General features: G+C 42.4%; 1 protein-coding gene across 1 annotated transcript in view; it reads right to left on the minus strand.

Moving 5' to 3' along the window:
* Lrpprc (leucine rich pentatricopeptide repeat containing) overlaps positions 1 to 25,366 on the minus strand; it is a 76,878-nt gene extending 51,512 nt beyond the window's left edge. The window contains exons 1-13 of the mRNA XM_005077258.4: positions 25,173 to 25,366; positions 13,697 to 13,890; positions 11,825 to 11,947; positions 9,586 to 9,707; positions 9,421 to 9,479; positions 8,277 to 8,363; positions 7,606 to 7,732; positions 7,237 to 7,381; positions 6,625 to 6,770; positions 6,281 to 6,386; positions 6,089 to 6,196; positions 3,249 to 3,367; positions 1,650 to 1,743 (exon numbers count right to left, since the gene is read on the minus strand). Of these exons, the coding sequence (XP_005077315.1) occupies positions 1,650 to 1,743; positions 3,249 to 3,367; positions 6,089 to 6,196; positions 6,281 to 6,386; positions 6,625 to 6,770; positions 7,237 to 7,381; positions 7,606 to 7,732; positions 8,277 to 8,363; positions 9,421 to 9,479; positions 9,586 to 9,707; positions 11,825 to 11,947; positions 13,697 to 13,890; positions 25,173 to 25,321 (1,579 nt within the window). The 5' untranslated portion in view covers positions 25,322 to 25,366. The remainder of the gene's footprint in view (positions 1 to 1,649; positions 1,744 to 3,248; positions 3,368 to 6,088; positions 6,197 to 6,280; positions 6,387 to 6,624; positions 6,771 to 7,236; positions 7,382 to 7,605; positions 7,733 to 8,276; positions 8,364 to 9,420; positions 9,480 to 9,585; positions 9,708 to 11,824; positions 11,948 to 13,696; positions 13,891 to 25,172) is intronic.
* Positions 25,367 to 27,389: the final 2,023 nt, after the last annotated feature.

Here is a 27,389-nt window from a genome sequence, read left to right on the forward strand (position 1 = left end):
GCGAGGCCCTGGCGTCTGCTCCGTCTGCTCTTTGCCTCCCAGTATGGGCTGGCCTACTACACGTCTGGCATTTAACAGTCCACAACTTGGAATGTTGCAATGCTGATTGCTAAGGCTGAATTTTCATGTAAACCCCATCATAAAACTATTTTTTGGCCGGGTGTTGGTGGCACATGTCTTTAATCCCAGCACTCAGGAGGCAGAGGCAGGCGGATCTCTGTGAGTTTGAGGCCAGCCTGGTCTACAGAGCGAATTCCAGGACAGCCAGGGCAATACAGAGAAACCCTGTCTCCAAAAAAAAAAAAAAAAAAACACTTATTATATAGAAGTCAAAACTTTATGTATATTTGGTGAGTTAAAATTAATGACTTTCTTTCTATGACCTATTAAAAATTAAGCCAGGTGTCTTAATCTTTATAAGTTACATTTATCATCTTCATGACTTGTCTCCATTATGAATTTCTTTTATCCCACTCATTCTATCATTCAAAAGCCATTTTACATGTAGTGTAAAGATTCAATTAACTAGACTCTACCATTATAATATACCAGCAAGCAAAAACACAATCAGAAGTGCCAACAGCTGGATCTCTGTGAGTTTGAGGCCAGCCTGGTCTACAGAGCGAGTTCCAGGACAGCCTCCAAAGCCACAGAGAAACCCTGTCTCGAAAAACCAAAAAAAAAAAAAAAAAAAGTGCCAACAGCAAGCCTGTCTGTCATATAAAACTAAATCATACCTCTTTTTTTTTTTTTTAAAGAAAAAAACCTGCTATGCTTTAGCTTAAATGTTTTTCCATAATCTGAATGCCTAACAAATAATATCATGGACATGCTAAAAAACTAAGACTTTAAAACATTCATCAATCAAAATAAAGGATGCTGAAAAAAGTCAGGCAGGTTTCCAGGTTAAAGGCCAGCCTGGTCTACAGAGTGAGTTTCCAGGGTAGCCAGGGATACAGAGATAAACACTGTCTTGGGAGGAAAAAAGAATTGTAATTAATTAGGAGCTGGAGAGATGGCTCAGAGGTTAAGAGCACTGGCTGGGTTCAATTCCTAGCACCCACATGGCAGCTCACACCTGTCTGTAAAACTCCAGCTCCGGAAGATCTGACACCCTCATACAGACACACATGAAAGCAAATCACCAATGTACATAAAATAAAAATAAGTGAAATCATTAAAAAGAATATGCTGGAAATGACAAAGGTAAAGGCAGACTCTGGCTCAAAGGGCACCTTGACTCAATCACGAACCCACACAGCATGAGTAGCAACTTACACTTTTAAATGCTCAGCAAGCATTAGCTGTGCTTTTTGTGAGCAAATCTGGAAACAGCTGCAAATTGCTCACCAGAAGTCACCTCAATTTCAGAAAACTGAAACAGATTCGTCCCATAGCACCCACAAGCTATGAATGACAAACAGGACCCATTCTCTGGTTTAGCCCAACTACCACGCTAACACCATGGCATCTTCAACCTCCTTCCAACCTTAGAATTACTTCCAGTTCAAGCCACACACTGGCTTCTCGTAGGACCTTAACAAGGTTACACGCTGAAATAGTTCTTGCTCGCACTGGACAGACTGTCGTGTGTACACTCTCAACGGCAACTAGTCAACACTAGGTCTACTTCTCACGTGGATACTTACACAGTGACAGAATGTTCTGTAAATTCCCATTCATCGCTTCACTTCTCAGTTCAGCCTGGGCAAATTTATTTCCTTTAGGTAGACATTCATTTTTCTGGGGATAAAGCATACATCAATGGCTATGTTCTTCAACTAACAATATTTTCACATACCACTCTAACTTCCTGCATGTACCAAGATAATCTATTGTCTTTTTAAAAAATAATCTTATGAAACTATACACAACTGAGTAACTGAACCTTGGCAAACAAAAACTTTGTGCTGGAGTGCCAATGCCCAAATAAGCATGTGATCTGTTCACATTTCTACTACTCAAGACACAACAATTCTCTCATTAACAAAGCCACAGCACAGAACTAAAATGGTAGTTGAAAAGAAACACATAATTTTCCTTTATGTTTATGGATCTTTTGCTTGCATGAACGCCTGTGCATGACAGGCGTGCCTGGTGCCTGTGGAGCCCAGAAGAGGGTGTCAGCTCTGCTGGAGCTGGAGTTACAAGGTTACAGTTACATATTGTGGGAGCTGAAAATCAAGCCTGGCTCTTTAAAGAGCAGTTAGAGCTCTTAATCACGGAGCCATCTCTCCAGTCTCACTAAAACATAAAAATGGTTTATGACTTGTCTCAACATTAAATAATGTAAGTTATGTCATATACTACAATATTACAAACTGCAAAGAATAAAAATAAATTATGACATATCTATAAAATACCACACAAGCGTTAAACTGATTTGTACAATTACATGCTATAGGATACCCACTTTTTCCAAGAAATTCCATAAACACTCACATATAAAAGAAAAATGTTAAGAAAAATTGACTATCTTAAATATAAGACTATTTCGCCAGGTGTTGGTGGCGCACGCCTTTAATCCCAGCACTCAGGAGGCAGAGGCAGGCGGATCTCCTTGAGTTCGAGGCAAAGTGAGTTCCAGGACAGCCTCCAAAACAATACAGAGAAACCCTGTTTCGAAAAACCAAAACAAAACAAAACAAAAAACATAAGACTATTTCAAGGAATCACCTATGAATGAATTATACAGACTTTTCAAGTGTTTCAAGTGACTAGTAGTCTCCATGTATTAATGAAAGACATATAATACACTGATTTTAATATGTAGCTAAGTATTAAAAAAGCACAGTAATACCATAAGTTCTATTAAGCATTTAACAGTATGTCTGTTTCTAAGCCAATAATACATAATAGTGAAATTTTAACAACACAAAAGGTAATTGAAATAAGACACAATACCTTGCCTCATCTGGTACGGTCAAAAGCATGGCAGGAACACGATGTTTCAAAGCCCAACAAAATTATTTTTCAAATACAGAATAATAAATATACTATTGATAATGTTTAGAAAAATAAATTTCAAAAAAAATTGAAAAGTACAGTTTCTTTGGTGAGACCAAGGAGGGAATCTCTTCAATGTTTCTGTATCAGGAAACTCTTATCAACACATAAGAACTGTATATATACAAGACCATTTTTAGTTGTCCACTCAGTGGGTGCTTTATTTTTTTTAATGCTAATGAAACATTAGGGAGAAAGAGTATTTTCTTCAGTTATGGCATTAAAGGCACATTTCTACCCACCTGCAAAGCAGCTTGAGCTGACTCTACATTATCAAAACATGGAAACACATAATTTATGTATGTGTCCTGATCAGGATCTACTTCCAATTCATTCATTATTTTGAGGATATCTATTATTCCTATGAAATAAAACAAAGCAAGACAGAGATAAAGAACTTACAATTCAGGAAAGTCATGAGGTTTAGCCTGGTTATTCCTCAGCAATTTGTCTAAAAAAACAAAACACTGTAGCAATGAAAATAATCCAAACTCTAGGGACACAGACATGGTTTACCTGGGTCACTCTCACCTCCTAAGACTGCCTGCCATCTAACTGCTATAATCAGTCACCTTATTTGAAGGCAAAATTCTGCTTTTTGAAAAATAAGGACCCTCTCTCTATTTCATTTCACCCCTTGACTCAAATAGCACTTTCACTTTCAGGGCTGCCCTCCATACAAACAATGCCTCCATATCCTTTCTGTGCTGTTGTTGAGACGGTTTCTCTGTGTAGCCCTGGCTGTCCTGGAACTCACTTAGACTCACGAGATCCACCTGCCTCTGCCTCCAGAGTGCTGGCATTAAAGGTGTGCACCACCATGCCAGGTTCAACCCTGTATATTCTTATCTTTTTACTTCCAAACTCTGCCTCCAGAGTGCTGGCATTAAAGGTATGCACCACCATGCCAGGTTCAACCCTGCATATTCTTATCTTTTTACTTCCAAACTACATCAAAGTTTGGTCCCAATTTCCAGCTTCTTTTCTCATTTATTCCTGCTTACTGAAAATATTCTAAATAATGACTTTTCTATTCACGCCACAGAGAAGAGTGGTAGGAAGAAGACTCAAAAAAAAAATCTTGTTGGAGGCTGGTGATAGTGAAATTTCTGCCTCAAATTCAACAGGAATGCCATCATCCTGTTATTTTTTCTGACCTCCATTTCCTGAGGCTCTTCTCACTCCTCACTAAACAAGCAGTCCTGAGCAGCCGCGGCCTCGGCAGTCATCAACATCTTCCCTCCAACTTACACTGGACACCAACTGGTCAAGGAGCAGGTTCATTTTACTGGTGAGAATGTGGTTTTCTTTTTTTTTTTTTTTTTTTTTTTTTTTTTTAAAGATTTATTCATTTATTATGTATACAGTATTCTTATCTGCATGTATGCCTCCAGGCCAGAAGAGGGCACCAGATCTCATTTTAGATGGTTGTGAGCCACCTTGTGGTTGCTGGGAATTGAACTCAGGACCTCTCTGGAAGAGCAGTCAGTGCTCTTAACCTCTGAGCCATCTCTCCAGCCCGAGAATGTGGTTTTCTATCTAGCCTTGCATGCAGTGACAGAAACTACACAAAAACATGCAGCACCTTGACTGTCCCATGCAAGACTACACAGCACACTTTCCTATCTTCAGGGCCTCCAGAAGAGTAGGTCTAAAGAGCGCAGATGGCTTTTAAATGCTGAAGGACAACTGACACTCTTGTACTATCAAGTGAGCACCTCCAATAAACCACAGGCTTCTGGGGTTTTCCAAGTAAACCAACTGTGACTCCATGAAAGGCAAGCCTCACCTTGTTCTTGATTTTAAGATATCTTAATCTAAACCCTGATATCTAATTTCCAAAGGACAGCTAAGAATGCTACTAGACGGTGTAACAGATACCAAGTGGCGGAGACATGAAGCAACATTACCAAGAGCAGAAATCATTTTGAACCCTGACATAGTGACAGCACCTATGGCCAGTCCCTCAGCCCTCTGGCTCTCAGTTCCCTCAGTAATATAATGTGAGCTCTCAGCACAGCATCCTCTTTCATGGTTCCTAACAATTAATGCATCAGCCAACTCAAATGGTAGACATTACAATATGGTGCCATCAGAAGTACGTTCCTACCTGTGTAAAGATAAGGAACACTAACATGCCCAAGCGTCTGATCAGTGCTTAAGTGCTCTAGGCTACAGAGATATAGGTTAAAGGTGACTCCATGCTTTCAGAACTGGAGGATATACAAAGAGTTAATCAACTCACATTGTTTTCACAAAGACTTTTCTAAAAAGGATTCAGAGACTTTTATAACCAGAAACAATTAGGGAATACTTGTTTCACTATTTCCTTTAAACCAGAAGACAACTATATATTTAAAATAAAATTGCAATGTGAAAGTCTGCTAAAAGCACTTTTTTTGTTGTTTGTGCATTTTGTTTGTCACCCAATGTCACACTAACAACTCTGCATCTCATTCCAAAGCACATTATACTGTGAGATAAAATGAAAAAAGACCATTTTTGTTTCCCCAAGGGGGAGGCACTTCTGTTAAAAGCATCTTTTTATGAGATATTCTTTCTGATTACCAGTAATGCAAACCAAAGAATTAGATACTGTGCTCTAAAATTTAATATTTGTTCCATTTTATTCCTATCCTATAGACATCCCATGTGTACATGGAAAGTATGCTAAATGCTTAAATGTACTTAAGAAGCTGAAGTCTGAGTGTTTCTGTCCTTCAATCAGCAGGCTGTCAGGGCACCAGCACTACTTTACAAGAAACACAACTTTCTCTGCCTTCCCTCCTGGAGCTAAGCTCGGGTAAGAGCAGGCTGGCTGCACTTTCTGTTCCATGAACTCCATTATACAGAACTTCACCATGGCTAGACAAACTGTTTACAACTACAATCACAAGTTTGAATATCTGTTTAAGAGGTGAACTAAGAAATGAAATTACGGTAAAAAATAACACTTTAGTATTATCTAACATGATTCCAGTTCCTCATGACATCTAATTCTCATAAATAAGCACACTCTTAAAGAATTCAAACAGATGTGTTCACTCTGACCAACAGTGATTCCATGAAAGGCAAGCCTCACCTTCAACATTTTTTGTTTTCTGATGTCCAACCAGCAGTGGCCAGAAGTAGTGAGGACGGATAGGAAAGTCTTCTTCCTTCAAGGCCTGCATCACTGCTTTTGCCAAAGCTGAAAAAGAACCCATTGTATGTCACCAGGCCACAGCACAGGAACGTCGTGAAGCTGCTAGTCCTAACTACAAGGATACAATACCAGTTTTGTTGGCCAGTAGAGCACACTGCAGGATAAACTGCAACGAAAAGCTGTGTAGCTTGGCTTCCTTCAGCTTCTTACAGTAGTCTATGAGCTTCTCCGCAGGCTGAGGGGAAAGACATGGAGTCAGCCAGACAGTCAGAGCCTGACCACTTCACAACCTGCAAACGGTCACTCACTTGGGCAATGCAAAGTCTCAGTTTCTCCCTTTCTATCCAGAAATCTTCAATGCTAAAGTTTCAGGTTGTTTACAACTAAGCTCATCTCATGAATTTTCTACTACTTTAATGTTTCCCCCCTCACTGCCAACTACACAATCTACAGAGTGAAAACAGGCAGAATACCGTATCCATCGTCACGCAGTGCCGCAAGAAGAAACTGCCAGATGCATTTATGCTCTCTTCCTTTGACATGGGTAACGCTAATAAAATCTGGAATGCAGTATCTTCCAGCTTTTCAGTGACTAAAAGCAAAATGAGGTTCATTGCGTCTGGAAAGAGAAGAGAGACATCTGTTGTCACTAGGCTGAGAGATCAGCACTGATGAAGAAGCAGAGCCAGTAGCATGCCACGCTTTATAAGCTGAGGTCCATCCCCAGGGAGAATCATCCAACTCTTAAAAGTTGCCCTCTTTGACCTCCACACATACCCTGTGGTAGATACACAACCAAACACATAAACAAAAATCTTAAAATTTTTAAAGAAAAAAACTAAGAATTGCAAACACCAATACAATGTATCTACATATATAAGAATGAAGTACTTACTAATACCATATTCCTGGAGAGCGCTCGATTAACTCACATAAATTTAGCTTAACACACTGATCAAGAGTCCTGGGTTTACCTCCCACAGTCCTCTACTGTTAAGAAGCAACAATATAAGCTGCACCTTTTGTACCATATAAGAAACTGTACGCCAGGTACTCACAAGTCGTGTAGATAAAAACTTAAGTACCTGGAATATATCTTCTTTCAAAGGTAACTTTTTCCAGAATTTGTGAGACATACTGAGGATATCCAGCCTTGCTAAGGGTGACAATAACTTGCAGTAGATCACGGCCCGTAAGATAATGATCCGACTTCTCTACTTTCTCCAGAGTCTAAAGATGGTTGTAGTGATTGAAATGAAAAATTAGAAGTAGTAAAGCTAAATAAAATAGTAAGATTCAATATCCTAATCCAACAGTAACTGTCACATATCAAAGTACCCAACTAAGAATTTTCTGTGAATATTATTCTTTACAGGACATCTTTAAAGCTTTCTTGCTTCACATAAAATGTAACCCAATGACTTCAATATTGACATACACAGCATGAACCATACCTGCTTAACATGGTCAATGTCACCCTTCTCAGCATATGCGCTCAACAAGGCCACATACGTGTCTGGCCCAGGTTCAATGCCAGCCTCTTTCATCACCGTGAGAATATTCTCTGCATTCTCCATATCCCTATAAATTATTTCAAAGATCTTGTAAGATTATTGAACATAATTACTCAGTCTAAAGCATACTGCTTAAGCTTACTTAAATCACTAATTTTAAATAGTAATTGGAATTATACTCAAAAGGGACAATTACTCATTAAATTGGTTACATATTTCTGAAATACTAGAAACCATAAGCATGTGAAATGTTTATAGGTAACTTCACCCCCATATGTAATAACTACATAAAGATAAAGAACCTTCTTACACTAGCAATGCAAGGACACAAGTTTACCTAAGAACAACAGAGTATATTATTCATATGTGAAAAATAAACACTTCCTATATTAAACTTTAAAATTTAATTACCTCCATTCAAGACCAATTTTTTAACATTGAGTAATTGTAAATTTTGTGTAACACATTTCATAGGACCTATAAAAATGCCAGTGTGCTCCACCTCTTACCAGATTGTTTGGAGGAATGAACATACATGTCCTATGAGTCCTCTACATAATTTTCTAGGACTGAAACCTTGCAGACAAACCAAAACCTAGGTGGAAAATTACCCAGCTCTTGCATGGCCTGTAACAAGGGCACTGAATACTGCCTCCGTGACGGGAAGGTCCTTCGTTTTCATAAATCCAAGAATCTTGCTGCAGTAAAAGAGAAGTGACATTTATCAATGACACTTGCTAATGCGTCTATGAACTAGGTCTTATTATTTTTGTTTAGCATAATAGCATGTCATTGTTTAAGAAACAGTGAAAAATAATCCCCTTCTTGTGAAATTTTATTCCTTGAAGTATCAATAATTTTGAATACTCTTGTTGAAACTACTAAATAAGCTAGGACTGTGGCCTCGCCCATGTGAGAGGCCCTAGGACTGTGGCCTAGCATATATGAGAGGCCTAGGTTCAATCTCCAGCAGGGGGAGGGAAGGAAATGATAACTAATTTGGTAAGAAAAACAAAAATCAATTCATTTAGTTGAAAATAAGATTGTATATTAAAACTCACTCCTTATTTATAAGCAGAGAAATACTATAGTTAAGTTTACCTAATTCAGTGGGCAAAGAAAATATTCCTACTTTTATAAAAAAATAGTTTAAATGGCTAACAATAGCTTCCTTAGAAAAGTTTTTTAAAGTAAATCCAGCTTTGCATCCCAACAATTTATACTTCTGTTCTAATTAAAATAGCAACTTTTACTTCTTCCCTTTCATAATAATTTCATATTATTAAAATGTTATTACTAAATTTGCTACAATAAAATACTTCTGAAATACTCACCTTGATAAAGAATTTATTTTCAAAAAGGTAGGTAATTTTAGGATTATACAACTTGCAAGTCTATCTGTAAAAACCTACAATTAATGATTATGAGATAGTTTGTCGGGTAAAGAAGCTTAGGGCCAAGCCTAACAACTGAACTTTAAGCCCTAGGACTAGAACTGAGTCCCAGAATCCACATGATGGACAGAGACAACTCCTCCAAGTTGTCCTCTTGATTTAAACACAGACACACGCACACAGACACACGCACACACACCAGACACACACACACAGACAGAGAGAGAGGGGAGGGGAGAGAGGGAGGAGAGAGGGAGGAGAGGGGGGGAAAGAGGGGGGAGAGAGGGAGAGAGAGAGAGACACAAAATAAATAAGAGAAAAGGAAACTAAGAAACAACCCATATTTCTAAGAGATACACACCTGGCACCTTCAATGTCTCCGACATCACAATAGGCAGCAATCAGCCTCTGGTATGTTACCTGCCAAAGAAATGGGTAGCTTGTCATTTTCACACATAAATGTTCTTTGGGAAACTGCAGAAGTAGATATGACTGTTCAGCACCCACAACAGCAGCTACTACCTACTCGATTGGGTTGAATGTTTGCTCTCTCCATCTTTGCCAGGAAATCAGTAGGTGAAAATTTGTGTTCATTTTGAAGATACACTTTAAGTAAAGCATTGTAATGACTGACATCGTACACGACACCTATAAATGAAATTTAAACCAAATATTTAGAAAAGCATTTACCATCTCATCAGTTAAACTGCAGATACTGATGGCTGCTCACTACTGAAACAGTACTGTCTTCATGAGAACACGCTGACAATGCCCTGTATTTAAAGGTGACAGAGGCATTCCTATATAAAGCAGAGGATGCTGACCACAATTCCTGTATAAAGTAGGGCTGCTGGCATTTTTCTTACTCTTACTAGGTCACCCAAAGCCTTTGCTTGAAGGACTTGTTCCCCCTTTAGTCTTGCTAGCATCATTTACCTATATTCTAATGTCTTTGTCTTCTTCCTATGCAGACACTAAGGTCACATCTGTTAGGACTACCACTCAGCCTACTCTGTAAACGACATTATTCTTGACAATACAATGCGACTTTCTCATCTACAAAGGTGTTGGGCTGCATTCACGGCTGTCAGCTTCAGGTCATAGACTGGGCAAACTTGAATGAATAACAAGCTGTACTTAATTTCCATGAAACATTTTATTCTTAGTCAATTAATTGTACGTGGCATAATAGTGGTCACTATCTGGGATCAGTTTAAGATTCTACGCAGCTGGCCGGGCGGTGGTGGCGCACGCCTTTAATCCCAGCACTCGGGAGGCAGAGGCAGGCAGATCTCTGAGTTCGAGGCCGGACTGGACCCACAGCCTCCAAAACAATACAAAGAAACCCTGTCTCGAAAAACAGAAAAAGAAAAAAAAGGTTCTAGGCAGCTTTATTAAATAAATTCTTCCTAGTTTTCCATCTATATAAAATACTATTTTTCAGGAGCTATGCTAAGGGATCTAGACATAGATGCATGATTATTCTTCACAGATTTCAGGCAAATAATTTTATTATTCTCACTTTACAGATGAGGGAGATTGTTCCTTCCAACTGTGTAAAACCACACAAATGACAAGAGATTTAAATTTCAGAAGCATAAACTGAGGCTACTCTCTTTTTCTGTTTTTGGGTCCCCCCCTTTTTTTGTTTGTTTGTTTTTTTCGATACAGGGTTTCTCTGTGACTTTGGAATCTGTCCTGGAACTCACTCTGTAGACCAGGATGGCCTCGAACTCACAGAGATCCGCCTGCCTCTGCCTCCCAAGTGCTGGGATTAAAGGCATGCGCCACCAACGCCCGGCTGGCTTCAGATTTTAACGTGAAGAAATGTCCTGGACTTTAAAAATCAGGAATACCAGGTATGAAGTGGTCTTTTAAATTATTTGTTTAATATTAAATGTTCTATGGTTCAAAATTTTTAGTTTTGGAATTTTTTTATTTTAGACAAAAGTCTTGCCATGTAGACCAGGCTGGCCTCAAATTTATGGAACACTGCCTGCCTCTGTCTCACAAGTACTGGGATTTAGGATGTGTGCCCCAGGTGGTTCAAAGTTTTAAAGGATTAAAAAAATGTCACTTAGCCAGGCTGGTGGCACAAACCCTGAATCCCAACACTACAGAGGCATTCTCTGTGAGCAAGTTCCACATTAGCCAGGCCAATGTGGTAGAATCCTCTGTCTTAACAACAACAGCAAATGTTTTGAGCAAAAATTAAACCAAGTGTTTGTCATCCTTCCAAACCAGAAATATTCCAATGTAGTGGATACACCATAGGAAACCACACCGCTTACAGATGATGGCACACTGTCTATACTGGTCAGCATCTTAATTTTTATGTCTTTTTATCAATGTGAGATTCATGACACTCTAGCAGAGAATCTACAAAATTTATTGACCTACTTCCCCAGGCACTAGGTTTGAGTCCAGTCCCTGCTATTGTAATATGCTACAGTAGAATACTCTTTTATATGATTATATCTGTACCTAAATTCTAATAATACGATAATACTGTAGGTTGTGTTACAATTGACAACCCAAATGTATATTTTTTTCACTTAGCAAAATTCTAATTCATGAGATGAAAACTATTTTATTCTTAATGCCCCTAGATGTCACTATAACTCACCAAATGAACACACTGCCTAAAATAGTATTGAGTCAAGAAGCCCTTGATAAAATAAGGTTTTATAATACTTATATGAAGACCACTACAGGAAAAAAAAAATCCACACCTTTACCCATGTCATGTACTGAAACAATCATACCTAATTTCTCAAGTTTGTCCCATATCTTATGAGCAAATTCTGTCCTTTCTGCGAGACTCAGTTCAGGCAAGAGTGAACCACAGCTGCGCAGCAGGAGCAGGGCCTGGTTACCTCCTGGGCTACCTGTGGAAACAGTTAATAGACTGCAGGTGACAGGACCAACAATATGGAAGCAAATGTCAAAGTTTTGTCTGAAGTTTACAATTACTTGAAAATCTCCAGTTTTCAAGGAAATCAAGAAAAATGTCCATTAATGATCCACAAGCCCCCCTGCCCCACAGCAGCTCACCAAAGACAAGAGGGCATCCAAACACCACCAATCCACAACACTACTAAACATCTCCCCAGAAATCTTTAGCAGTGACCTGCTTAGATCCACACCAATGCAGACGTTGTAACTAACGTAGCACGCTGAGCAGACACCAGTCTAACATGCCCTGGGTATAGTATACTAACACTCACCGCTCCTTTCCTTTGGTTTCCTTTTCTTTTGGAAGTTGACAGGAAGTTCATTTGCTTCAGTGAAACCCCCCGTTGAGCCTCTCCCCCCCCCCTCCCTTCCTCGCTGTGTCCGTATGCACACTGTAGCTTCACAAGCCCCTTAGACCTGCGCTGCTCTCACTAAAGTTGCTGACTTGGTCTTATCTGCAGTCTCTGTGTCATGTTTGCTTCTTGAGTCTGACTGAGTAGAATATTTCTCCTCCCCCCCTTAGTGTGTGATGTTACCACCTGGTCCTAGTCTGCAGTGCCACACATATGAGGTGTACTTTGTGTGCAGAGTGTGTCTTTCTTCTGGCATGTAATTTCCTTCACATGAAAGTTTAATGAGGGAGATCTTTATATTCTGTGTAAAAACAAAATCAAACTTATATACTAAAATCATTTGTCTAAAAATGTAAGTTGTTTTCAAATACAAGTTGAAACAACAACAAAACCCAAGAAATCAAAGGCTATGAAACATACATACTCTAAGACCAATGAATCTAACTCCTAAGCAGTGCTTGCTACAGTTCCAAGGCTTTGCCTCTCAGTAGCCTATGGAAATGACACAGAGCAGATAATGAACTCGTATTTATTTTTATCACATTGAAGTTTTATCTTCATGTCCCTTCAAGTTGACTTTAAGACAACACAAAAATAAACACATATTGTAAAACTCCATCTAGAAGTACATCCAGAGCAAGTAACTAAAAGGGCAAAAAATACACTTGTGGGTGCCTAGGACTGGGAAGCCTGGGGAGGGCTGGGAAGCGTGGGGAGGGCTGGGAAAGGTGACTAGGGGTGACCATGAAAAGTTCCAAAATTAACTATGATGGTTGAAGCACGTTGGGTAGATCAGAAAGCTACAGTCTTCCAATGCAGATGACTAGCCATCAGGGAACTTTTTGTTATACTTCATCATTGGAAACTCTGTTCCCTAACAGAATGGATGCCCACAAATAGGCTCAGGGAGAATCTTCTTAAAACACACAAAATCGTACGTATTAGTACGTTTGCTTTTGTGTTTGTCAGGAGGTGAGGGGAAGAGCCTGGGAGTGGAGGACTTGCCACTCCTGTCTGACTATCCAAGACCTAAGTGATCTATCTGCCTCCTCAAAGGCTGACTGGAACAGAGGTAAATGGCTGTCGGTGGTCACCGCAGGAAAACCTGGTGCCTTCTACCACAGTTTACCACTGAAAACAACTCTAGAAACCAGGGGACGCAAATGGCTATTTTTATTTGCTGACTCTGAACAATCTAAATGAAATATTTTCCTGTTACTTCAACCTCTGCCTGGATGAACAGGAAGGCCAGGAGGATAGTTGCCACAGTTGACATAGTGTCAGATGATGCTCCCACAGTGAGCTTCCTACAGAGACATGCTGAAATACCTGAGCGGCACGTGCTCTCAAAGACTTTCTGCAGAAGTCCCTTGGTAATGCGGCCCGTTCTTCGGACAGAATTATCCAGTCTCATCAGAGCCCAATCGAACTGGCTGCTATTCCTTCTCACAGGAGCAGGCTCCTCTTGAAGATCCCTCTTTTCAGCAGCAATGGCATATAACCTGGCTTGGCTCAGCAGCTCTCTAGAAAACGAAATACAATTAGTAATAAACTAAATTGCTATCTAGTCAGGGCACCGTTGGTGCAAAGTTTATACCAAGTTCTGACAGTCACTAAATACCTAATACTGCAATGCAATAGCAAGAAGTACTCAGGGAACAGAAACTGGAAACAAAAGTTTTGACTTTTCCTTCACTCACTCACTCACTTACTCACACACTCAACACACTCACACACACACACACTAAAATTCCGACTGAGTCTGCGTGAACTGATAACCTTCAACATGAAATCATTTCAAACAAAGAAGCCAAATTATGCTTCCTTGATGAAGGAAACTGAAGCAGTTCTCGTTTGTATAAATGAGACAAAAGGCCTTCAAGGTTTTGTTCTGGCATGAGCTTGTCATGAACTTAAATTTGAAATCAGTTAGTTAACTTTACAGGGTCACTCAAGCACAAGTCACTTCAGTCTAGGTAGACGGCTGCATCTCACTTTCAAAGCTCTGCATTCCTCAACACTACCTGTCCACGTCCTAACTCTTTAAGTGAGAGCGCCAAAACTAAAACTGCACTTCTAGACTCAGGCAGTATTAACTTTAAAGATGTCAAGTAAGAAATTAGTTAAGACCAGAATAATACATGTTTCTACAGAATGAACAACCTTTTTTCTTTGTTTTTTGAGACAGGGTCTCATTTAGTCCAGGCTGGCCTGGAACTCCCTACGGAACCAACAATCACTTCTGATTCTCCTGCCTTCAGCTCTGCTGACATGTCAGGCCTGTGGCACGGGCCATTCATGTGCCACAGGTTGTGCAGTGTGAGGACAGGACCCATGCTAGTCAAGCATCTTATGAACTAAGCTACTAAAAGCCCCAGAACAACTCTTTTTTTTTGGGGGGGGGGGGGGGTTTCGAGACATGGTTTCTCTGTGGCTTTGGAGGCTGTCCTGGAACTTGCTTGGTAGTCCAGGCTGGTCTCGAACTCACAGAGATCCGTCTGCCTCTGCCTCCCGAGTGCTGGGATTAAAGGCGTGCGCCACCAACGCCCGGCCAGAACAACTCTTTAACAATATTGTAACAATAGAGTCTAAGCCGGGCATTGGTGGCACACGCCTTTAATCCCAGCACTCGGGAGGCAGAGGCAGACGGATCTCTGTGAATTCGAGACCAGCATGGTCTACAAGAGCTAGTAGTTCCAGGACAGCCTCCAAAGCTACTCCACAGAGAAAGCCTGTCTCAAAAAACCAAAACAAACAAACAAACAAAAAAAAAAAACCAAAAAAACAAAAACAGTACAGTCTAATATACAACTCTAAACTGTGCAGAGGCATTTCATACTATAGGAATAAACACTGTACTTGATTGTTGATTTACAAATATCAGACCTAAAAATTAACTTACATATAAACAATACTGTCATAAATCCTTAATTTTGAAAGGCTTTCTCTGAATTCAAGTATTGTTGCACTTTTAGCATATTCAATTCTTAGGGATCTATTCCAAATACCTTAATTTTAGTTACCACTAAGTTATACTAAGCATTATGTCTAAAAATATTAATTCAGAAAATGCCTTCAGGATGATAAGCACATTTTCTGGCATATAGGTCTTTTACCAGTCAGTGGTGTGTTTAAAAATAAAACTATAGGAGCTATGTGTAACTGAGTGATGGAGCATATACTTAGCATGCAAAACGTCCTGGTTTTGATCTCAGCCCCCAAAAGCCACTTTGTCCTATATTAGCCAGTCACAAACTGAATGTGTATGTGAATCAGCATTCAAAGCTCTGTCACACAGTAATGCAAACCAGAGTCTGTAATTGATACTGGAGTAGAAATTATACCTTGGTGATTGGAGACACATCATAACCACTCAGCCATCATATATAAAGAAATAAATCAGAAAGTATGGGGGGGGGAGTAGGGATACTACCAAATAAGATGATACCCTCTGTGCGTGCATGTGTGCGTGTATGTAGACGGCTGTTTGATAAGTGAGCAGAACTTCTTAAATGATAGGTTATCATCCACAAACCAAAGAAGATGCATGTTTCCCCCTATTTATCAAAGGTCTCAATGGTCATTTGTTACTATGATAATCATCAAAAACTATGCCTTTGCTAGTATGTGTTAAAGAGAGCAGCAGTGTTTAAATAACTCAGAATGACATGTGCAAAAATTTGTATTAATGCAGAGATTATTGAGCAGTGGAAGTGAACTTGCTAACTTCTACACAACTCAAATCTGATGACTACTAAAAAGCACAGGCACACGCACGCACACACACGCACGCACACACACGCACACGCACACACACACACACTTTATTAATGGAGCTTTAAGCACTAGTATACATTAATAACACAGTCCAGAATTGATTTTTCCATTCATTTCCTCTTACAAGGTTGCTGACTAAACCAGGGCCCTCCCACATGCTGTGACAGAAAGGAGAGGGACATGTCCATGGTTGGCCGCTGGGCCCACCAAACAGGCCTGCACAAGCTGGACTGTCCTGCCCCAAATTCTAACACTCCAACTGATAGGACCATAGAAGGAAACTGTCACCTCATGCAGCTATCACCGATAACAGCTTCCTCCTGCTTCAAGTTTACACACCTCATTTTACCATGAGACTCTGGTACACCCCACTCATATTCCAGTTACCCAAGGACTACAATGTGGGAGTGTAAGCCAAATAAACCCTGTCCCCCCCAACTTGCTTTGGTCATAGTGTTCTACTGCAGCACTAAAATCCCTAAGAAACTCTAGCTGACAGTGGCAGCTTACTCACTCTGCGCACAGATGCCCACACGGACAAACACAGTATGTAGCCACTGCCCCATCTTACAGAAAGATGCCACTGCCCTGTGTCCCACCACATCATTGCTCTGGGCTTCCTCCTAATCCCTGGCAAGTGCACATCATTCCACACTCCTACAGTGTCTTTTCCAGGGTGTCATACAACCGCACGGTAACATGTAGTCACTTCAAGATGGCCTCTTTCATCTTGCAATAAACATCACATGTTCTTCTGTGTCTTTTCACAGTATGGTAGTTCATTTCTTTTTATGGATGTATAATATTTCATAGTGTGGGTAAGTTTACTTTAACTCAGCTATTGAAGGCTATGTTGGTTTTTGCCAACGTGTGTAACTTTTGTGAGGCTGTAAGTGCTGATCTCATGTGGGTCAATACTTGGTGTGAACTCCACTTTTAACTTTGTTAGTGGCTATGAAACTAGTTTTCAAAATAGCTATGCAATGTGTATTCCTACAGCAGCGAATGAGAGCTGTTTGTGTCCCTGTTAGCATTTAGTTTTCAGTGTTTTGGTTTAAGTAGCCATTCTTCCAAGAGAGGCAGCTCACCAGTGTTTTAATTTACAATTTGTTAATGACCTATGAACTCTTAGATATTTTTTACACTCACATGAAGTCTGTCTTCTCTAGTCAGGTTCAGAATTCCTGCCCAATTATAATCTGGGTCATATACTCTCTAACCATAGATTTTTAAAAATACTTGTCGTGGCTTTGTTTCAAATAAACTCTTTACTCAAGTATTGCTCTTTCCTTTAACTGCAAATGCACCAAGCTGCTCACACACATCCTTCAAACTCTTCTCCTCTGGTTCATTCCTTGCTTTAAAGTCACCTCGGCACTGTCAGGGTTAAAGATAAGGACAGGAATACAGGACAAAAAAGTGTATTATTAATAGCTACTTTTTAATGCATGCTAAGTAATAGTGATAAATTATTATGATAGCCTCCACCTTACACATAAGAAAACTGACAAATATTCCCCAAATCACAGAAAAGGCTAGGCAGAGATGTGACGACAGAACCAATATTCGCATTTGGTAGTTCAAAGATATCACCCAGCTGCAATGCAGGAGTCATACTACAAAGTGGTCAAAATTAACCCTAGACAAGAACAACTAGGTAATGGGGAGCCTCCAATGCAATGAAGCAAGTAGTTTAGGTTTTATAAGGACTATGGATTGTAGGCTGGGAGAATGCTTTTTCTATGCCTTAATAAATTACTCAGTCTCAGACACTCTTAGATTAGCCCAAGAAGTCTTCATGCTTAAACCTTAGCAGGACAGAGCAACACAGAGGGCTTACTGATTAAAGTGCACAGGCTGCTCTTCCAGGACTCAGGTTTGGTCCCCAGCACCCACAAGGTGTACAGATAGATATACATGTGGAGAAACACTCAAAACTAAACAAATATTTTTTAACTGTTTCCCCGATAAGAGTACTAACTGAGCTCATGTAGTTAGTCTATAGCACACTTTTAGGCATCATGGTTTTGAGACTGTATTTAAGCAAGGATTTTCCATTTCAGTAGGTTTACTTTATGAAGATTAAAAAATAATAACGATCACATCTAGCTCTTTTCTTATTAACATTTTTACTTAAGACAAAATAAAGTTATACAAGTTAGTTTAAGAGCTAGAGGGATGGCTCAGTGGTTAAGAGCACTGGCTGCTCTTCTAGAGCTGAGTTCAATCCCCAGCACCCACAGGGAACTAACTACCCAGTTACAGGGGAAACACCCTTCTGGTTTCCATGGGTACTGCATGCACATGGTGAACAAACACCCATATAGGCAAAACTCCCATACATATAAATAAAAACTTTTTAAATGTCACTTAAAACCTAAGAACAATAAAAAATAAGTACTTAAATACTAAGCACTCAGAATGGCCCAACAGCAAGTAAGAATCTGCAGGCAGAACACAACGCTCCATGTGTGGACAGCACTGAGAAAATGTCCTCATGGGCCTGGCAAGCGAGCTTAGCACACATGATCAACTACAGCATCTCCTAAAGCACCACACACAAGTCCACCTTGTGGGAATGGAGGAGGGGGGCAGCAGGACAGGGGCAAGCAGCTTCCAACCCCAATAAAACAACACTTAACTTGGTTTTTCAAGACAAGGGCTCTCTAACAGACTGGCTGTCTTGAAACTCGATCTGTAGACCAGACTGGCCTTGAACTCAGAGATCCACCTGCCTCTGCTTCCTGAGCACTGGGATTAAAGGCGTGCGCCACCACTAACATCTGCCACGTAATGCCTCTCTTAATATGGGAAGCACTCAGTAAATTGTGGTTTTTTACAAACCTTTTGTAAAATTAAGATATAATGACTTTTCTCCTTGAAGTATTAATATAAAACACAGTTCTCCAAAGTCTATCCAGACTCAGCTCTCTCCCAACACAGTCTCACGTGTTATGACAAATGTAGGAATCTTGTGCAGAAAGGCACTACCGGCCTTCTGTACTTGTTCCTGGCTGCTGTCCTGAAGCAGCAATTCTTCTCCATCTCCCTCTGTATCAGGCTTCTCCAGTCCAAAGAGCTGCTTCCCTATCTTAGTGACGGCGGGAAGTGCTGAAGAATGCACCAACCAGATTTGGCCATATGGTGTGAAACAAGCACACTACTTTTCAGAATCTATACAACACCCACATTTGGTTCCCAACACCCATGTCAGAAGGCTCACGTTGTAACTCCAACTCCAGGTCATCCAACACCTTCTTACGGCCTATGGAGGCACCTGTACACAACGTACACATTAAGAAAAAAGTCTTGCATTGGAGAGACGGCTCAAAAGTTAAGAGCACTGGGAATTGAGTTCAATTCCCAGCAACCACATGGTAATGAGATCTGGCATACATGCAAGCAGAACACATAATAAATATTTAAAAAATAATAAAATCCTTTTAAAATGCATTTTCTATCTATAGGTCATCCCCTTTAGCATCTAAAACACATTCAAGACTATCTATCTCAGAATCAGTAGCCCAATCTGAGAAGTTTCCATTTCCCAACTTGTATTATCAGCCCAGAGAATAAGCTGTGGTTACTATACATGTAAAGAGCTAGTCTGGATGAGGGTTTGTACTAATGGGACCCTTGCTTGCCCTGATCTCCAAACCTACTCTACGCAGCTCTAACACTCTCACCAACTTCCTGCTCTCTCTCCAGGAAAGGAAGATCTTCAGTTACGTGCTACTAGTTGAGGCCCCAGTCCGCAGTACCAACACCATACTGGCTTTTTCTCACAGCCTAAACAATTTTTGTCATGATCCATCACATTCAAAATCCTCCACTGGATCCAGGCCCTACCACAATCAGCCATGGAGCTAGCATGCCAATCGACTTGTGGCACCAGATTTTATCAGCCCGCACAAGATCAAAGTGTGCCTTCCCAGTCCATGGGCTTCTTTAACCTTCGAACACTCTGAATGCACAGTACATGTCTTCCTGAAAGAAGTGGCTCGCTCCTGGACCTAAGAGAAGGCACTCAGTGACCTTGTCTCGAAGTCTGACTTGAGTTTTCCCCAGATCCACATGGTAGGAGGAGAGAATTGGCTCAGGAAGCTGTCCTCTGACTTCATGTGTACTGTGGCACATGCCCCTACACACACAAGAAAGAAACACACAGGTGCGTGCGCGTGCACACACACCCACGCACGCACGCAAAGATGGTTGGTCTGTTGGTCTCCTTCCCAAAAACAAATGTGACTGCCCTTCTCTGTGAAATACCAATCAATAACATATTATGAGCATGTAACATCAATATACAGACTGTCAGAGCTTTCTGCTACTCACAAACTTATATACAAGGGGCAGGAACTGAGTCTTGGGTTTCACAGGCCCAAAAGATTCAGACTCTAAGAGCTTTCCAAAATGTCAGGTAAAAAGGGAATGTTTTCTTCTCTTCCAAGGACAACGCTCAGAGAGACCCGTAATCTTCAACTATAGGTCACATCAGTCCAGACCCACACTCACATGGACTTAGTTTATCATTCTTATGAAACACATGAAGACTACTCTAAAATTTCAGGAGAAACATAAGCAGCTTCAGAAAAAAACAGGAGACAGGAAAGCCCCCCTCACTCTCCTCATGGATAAGGTAAGGAAGGGCCAGGAGAATTTGTTTTCAAAAAAAGAGACAATTACTAAAAGGGAAACTGAAGAGCAAGACCCAAGAACACAGGGTGCACATTTCTGGGTGCCTTGATAGATCAAGCTATGCTGATAATTCTCACTCGATAATGCTATTAACCCAACTCAGACACAGCAAAGCTGGGAAGCAAATGCTGAGTGGACAATCAGGGTGAACTACCCTCCAGCAGAGGGACCAAGTGCCCCATCTTCATCTCATACTAGCCCTCTCGATGTCTGTGCTGTGCTGTGTTCAACAAATGTCTGACACCTACTCCATGAACAAAGCAGACATCGAGGGAGGCAAAACAGTAAGATAAAGTCCTTGCCTTTATGGAACTAACAACGCATCTCAGTGTCACAGGTAACAGCATCCGGTGAACAAGGCTGATGGCATTTCACCCATACAGGAGCTGAGAAGCCACTAACGGAACTCATTTGGAAGCAGTAGCTGAAAAGGCCATCAGAGGGAGTGGACATCTCAGTTTGAGAATGAAATCGCAGTCAAAGGCAGAAGATAGTACCTTGGCCCAGTGGCCCCGACTCAAGTCACACAGCACCTCTATTATCCAGAGGCTTGCCCTGACTCAGCCCCACAGCACCTCTATTATCCGGAGGTGTGTAAAGATATTCAGTCTCAGTCCTGACCAGATCTTTACAGACAATGCACTTTCCCAAGATTCCTAGGAAAGTAGCCCTCGCTGTGGTTTTTACAGCTTGCCATGGAGAGGCATGACAGCACCGAGCAGGATCTTACCCTGGAAAAAGTAACAGCCAGAGTGTTTAACTGTGTACCCAAAATGACTCAATCAAGTTTATCAGAACTCTAGAGAAAGGACGATGGGGGCAGAGAGATGGGGCATCCATTCCAGATGAAGCAGAACTCCAGGAATTTATCATTTGTTGATGAAGGGGGACAGTGAGACCTGTGTGGGCCCTTTCTTAGTAACAGAAACAGACAGCAACACTCAGCACAGACTTGGGAGAAAAGCTGAGTTCTACTCAAGATGTGTTGGATCTGAAGTACCTGTAGCTCAGCAAGGGGAAGCTATCCAACTTACAGTCCATGTCCAGGAGCAATGCAGCCACCAGTGCCAGAGAGGCAAGCAACATCTTAGACACTGAAAACAAAAGCATCATCTACAAGGAGAATGCATAAAGTGAGAAAATATAAGCCACCTGCAGGAAAGCCTCTGAGTGTGTGAGCATCTAATACATGACAGCAAAGCCTCACATGTGTGAGCATCTAATATATGACAGCAAAGCCTCACATGTGTGAGCATCTAATACATGAAAGCAAAGCCTCACATGTGTGAGCATCTAATATATGAACATGGGGACAAGCACTAAGGAGGCAAGTGCAAAAAAACTCCTGAGGTGTAAGAATCTGACAGTGCCATCCTAGCGCCAGGAAAGGGGCATCATGGAAAGGAAAGTAGGAGAAAGTGATGCCGGAGATTCGAGCCCAGAATACAGATGTGGTAATCATGGCATCTTCTATAAAAATGAAGTGAAACCAACATACAGTCACATATTTATAAATGACTGGAAAGATACCAATGGCTCTCTCTGGGATAGTTAAGGGAGATTTTTTTTTTGGTGTTTTCCCACTGTAATTTAGTTATTCCTCAAGGAGTTTTACAGCTTAAAAAAAATAAATGGGGCGGAAGAGGTGGCTCAGCAGTGAAGAATGCTTCCTGCTATTCCAGATGACCCAAGTTAGTTCCCAGTACCCAAGCCAGACAGCTCACAACTGCAAGTAACTACAATGCCAACTCCAGGGGATCTCACATGCTCTTCTGGCCTCTGAAGGCATCACACACACAAACACAAAACAAAGAGATTTAAAAAACAAAACAGTAAAGACTTCGGGCATATGACACTCACATTTAATTTCAGAACTCAGTAGACAGAGGCAGGAAGTTCTCTGTGAGTTTGAGGTCAACCTGGTACAAGTCCCAAAACAGTCAGGGCTACATACATTCTGTTTGAAAAAAAAAGTAGTAAGACATTGATGGCGTCAGCCAGGGACACGAGCACAGAGTAGAAGAATAAATGAAAAGTGAGCAAAGGAGACAGGTGATCATGGGCAAGAAAGAGAGACTGACTGGGAAGCTTCTAGAACAAAGTCCTGAGAAAAGGTTGCATTTTTCAGATGCAAAGCTCTAGGCAGGCTCAGAAGTTGTGGGATAGCTAGGTGGTGACGGCATACACCTTTAATCCCAGCACTCTGAAGGTAGAGGCATGTGGATCTGTAAATTCAAGGCCAAATTGGTCTACAGAGTGAGTTCCAGGACAGCCAGGGAAAACAAAGAGAAACCCTGTCTCAAAAAAGACACAGTAGGACAGGAGACTGTAGGGAAATGTTCAAAGTCCAGGGAAAGAAAACAAATACTTTATTTATTGCCTACTGAGACCAAGCATGTAGCTTTGTGAGCAAGGCCAGCATTCTTCTCAGTTACTTTCTACCACGGAAACAGAATAAGTAAAGGCACAGGTGGGTCATGCCACAGACAACTCAGATTCAGTGACTTCCCTGCTTACTGTCTTGTGTGTGTGTGTGTGTGTGTGTGTGTGTGTGTGTGTGTGTGTGTGTGTGTGTACACATGTGGAGGTCAGGGGACAAGTTGCAGGAGCCTTTCTCTCCTTCCATGTGGATCCTGGGGATCAAACTGAGGTCAAACTGGGGTCACCAGGCTTGCAGGGAAAGTGATTTTTCTAGATGAGCCACCTTGCTGGCCCACAGGGTCACTTTCTGAATCAAGTTAAGACAAAGCTTCTTCTTTCTAAAGATACACTTGAGTCCTGAATGACAAAAGCTTCACAACGATGGCACCTGGCGCCTCTCCCTCACAGACATACAGTACGGGGGTTCAAAGAAGCGAGCGAAAGGTCTAAGAAGAAAGATACAGTAAAGAAACGGAACCCACATCTGACATCCAAGCCAAGAGCCTGGCACTAAAATCTGTTCAGTGTTTCCCAAACACAACAATGACTCAATCAACAGCAGCACCGCCACACCGGCCTCTGGCCTCATGTTAGGGGCTAGAGCAGTGATTCTCAACCTTCCTGATACTGAGACCCTTTAATACAGTTCCTCACATCGTGGCGACCCCAACCATAGAACGATTCAGTTGCTACTTCATAACTGTGATTTTGCTACTGTTATGGACCATAATGTAAATATCTGATGTGCAACCCCCAAAGGGGTCTCCGCCCACAGGTCGAGAGGGACGGGCACTACTCTCCCAAGAGATGAAAGCTAAGGGATGAAGGATGAGGAGAAGTGGCAAAAAACGGAGACATGAGTTTACTGTTCAGACCTAACACAAAAACACGGCCAAGGCCCCAAATTACAAGCACCACCACTCTAAAGATGTCTAGTGCCAGGCTGGCTCATGCAGACAGTGACTTCTCTTACAGTGGGAGAGCAGTCACTGCATGCCAAGCCCAGTATCTCATGGCACTGTGTCTACCTGTGCACCTAAAGAAACCAAGACCTGGGATGTTGAGTGATTTGTCCAACAGCACAGTGAAAATAAGCAGAGGCACCCTCAGTCCGCGGCTCCCCACTCCAGAATCCCCTTGCTAGACCCCAAAGTTCTTCTGTGGGTCCTTCAATGGTCAATTTCCCTCTGGTGCTGAAACGTAAGCACACACTTTTCTATTCCTGGTGATTGGAATACTAACCAAACGAACATTCTGACTCCCCATAACCTCAATCCACGACAGTGTGCTCACACAAAGTGCTTGACACTAACTGGGTACTGAGGCTGTTTTTGCATACCTAGACAGACCCCCAACACAGTGCCCTGCATGTGCTCACTAACCTATTCTGCCGAGATAATGTCCAACCGACAACATCGGTGAAAACGCTGAAGGAAGAAAATGCCATCCAACAAAACGCTGCCAAAACCCCGAACTGACCATAATCAAATGTCATGCTCTAAACTACCCCTGTGTCACTCAAAACGTCAAGCCCCACCCCCCAGGAAATAAAGACGACGACATACTAGCAGGCTGCAGGTCAACACTATGGAACAGCACCCAGGAAGGGTACCCCTAGGAAAGGGCACAACGCCTGGCCCAACCGCAGCAGCCCCCCAAAACTCCTCTTCTTCCCAGGCCGTCCGCAGCCCGAGAGCAGGTGGCGACCTCGAGCAGCAAGCCGGAAGCCGGCCATGCCCTCGACCATGACCTTCTCGAGACGCTCAACCTTGTCACCCCCCAAACCACCGGCAAGGCATTGGCCAAAGCATGGGGGGCTAACGCCTGAGCCATGGGGAGCGCGGGGCCGGAGCGTGCGAGCCCGATATCGGCCCGTCCGCCGGCAGGAGGAAGGGGGTCCGCTACTCACCTCGCAGGCGGCCTGCCACCCGCGGCAGCCACCCGAGAGACGGAAAATAGCCGGCCCGGGCCGCCCGCAAGGAGGCGCAGGGTCAGCGGGAGGCGCGGGGTGGCCGCGGCCCCGAGCAGCCAACGCGCGGGTCTCAGCAGGGCTGCCATGGCTCAGCGTGCCCAAGCCAGGATACACGCTCCTGCAGAGGAGCTGGAGGAGCACGTGACGCCGGGGTCGCCCCTAGTGGGTCGGACCAAGTATGAAGCGGAGGGGGAGTCTGGAGGATCTCGGGGCGCACGCGACGGGAAAGCCAATCTCCCTGGAGCACCTCGATCCCATATTTGCTCTACAACATTTTATTTTATTGTGCTCTATCCTCAGCGTTCCCGATTTCCGTATCTCCCACGCCCCTCGTCTGCGGAGAGCTCGGCCAGATCACCCCCCTATACTTTGCATTTGGTAGCGCCTCTAGAGGTCGACTCCGCCCATGCTCGCGCAAGGGCTTGTGGGGGGCCAACTAGGAGCGACGCCGAGGGTTGCCGGGAAGGGCCGACTGTGCAGGCCCCGGGGTAGCTGCAGAGCCGTTGCCCCGGGTGGCTCAGTGACGTAGTTCCTGCCGTAGAGGAAACCTTGACGAAGGAAACTGTGGGCCCCCAAGTTGAATATATGCGATTTGTGTGATTGGGGCTGGGCAGAGGGTAGGCGACTATGCCGACCTCATCCTGAGTGCATAGGCAGCGCCTCGCTTTATGAAGGAAATGCACTCTAACAAAGATCGTGCAGTTTTAAATGTCCAGATTGAACGTTCTGTTTCTCGCCGCCCGGCTCCTCCTTTCGGTTAATGCATAGATCTAGTTGTTAAGGGAATGGTGTGATTGTCTGCGGGGAATGGTGTGATTGTCTGCGGGTAAATCTGGGGCAGGTAAAACAAGTTCTTGCCTCCACGGGCTTGCAGACTGAAAGGGTTCCCCGTGCACTGGGAACGGGCTTCCACCTTCTCCTTAGCTGTTCCTTGACTGCCACCAGGTGAACAGCCAGATTCTTTCTCCCTCTGGAAGTTTCCTATCTGGGCTGCCCTATCCTGCTGGACAACAAACTTCCGAAAACACAGACTGCGACCACCTCTTGGGTAGTGGAAGGTCCTGCCCGGGTCGAGACGCCCTGGGTGTGTTAAGCGTTTATTGAACGGATGTGTGTTTAGAGACAAGTTGAGTTAACGTTTCTTTAGAAGATTAATTTACTCTTGAGTAACGTTGTTGAGCACTGTGCTGGAATATAATGTATTCTCTCCATTCGTTATCAGTACTATTTATTGAGCATATATCTTGTGCCAGGCCCTATTCGGGATCCTAAGGGATACAACAAACAGAACAAGTCTCAACTCCGTACTTTTAAAGAGCCACATAAGAACTGTGATGTGAGGTTGGAGAGATGGCTCAACGGTTAAGAGAACTGGCCGCTCTCTCAGGGGATCTGGGTTCAATTCCCAGCACCCTCACACAGGCAAAACACCAATAAGATAAAAACTAATAAAAAGCTAGAACTTAAAAAAAACCTGTGATGTAAAATGAGTCAAAGGATTGATGGTAGGTTTCCCTCTGCGTTTAGAGTCACCACAGAAACCAGCCTTTGGACACAGGTCTGTGAGGGAGGGAGTTTCTAGGTTGGAGTAATTGAAATGGAAAGCACCATTGGATGAGCTGGCAGGGCTTAATCAAACCACAGATCATCTGCTTTTTGACAGCATATACAATGTGACCAGGCTTCACCAGGTAGCCTACACCCACAATGAGCCAAAGCCAAAGTTTCTCCCTAAAGATTGTATTATGTTGCCCCAACAAAACAAGGAGCTTACGCACCATCATCTGGAGGAAAGGAGAGCCAGCTCTAGCTCCAGACAAATTGAAAACCCTAAAGTGGAGAAAACTGAAAAGCACTAGGTGGAGAGAATGAGCAGGGGGTGGGGTTGGACATGAAGGTCATAGGGGTGTCTGGGAGTCAGATGACGAAGGGTGTAAGTGATAGACTTACCCTTGCGCACACTCAGGGAGCTGACTGTCAAGACTTGGACTTTTATATAGATGAGATGGAAAAAAAATCAGAAAATGTGATAATTCACTTGCAGTTTAAAAAAAGATTTATTATTATTTTATGTGTATGAGTGTTTTGCATCCATGCGACCACAAGCACGCCTGGTGCCCCCATAGGTCAAAAGAGGGTTTCAGATTCCCTGGG

The sequence above is a fragment of the Mesocricetus auratus genome, unplaced genomic scaffold (assembly GCF_017639785.1).
Source record: "Mesocricetus auratus isolate SY011 unplaced genomic scaffold, BCM_Maur_2.0 Super-Scaffold_100676, whole genome shotgun sequence".
Taxonomy (NCBI): domain Eukaryota; kingdom Metazoa; phylum Chordata; class Mammalia; order Rodentia; family Cricetidae; genus Mesocricetus; species Mesocricetus auratus.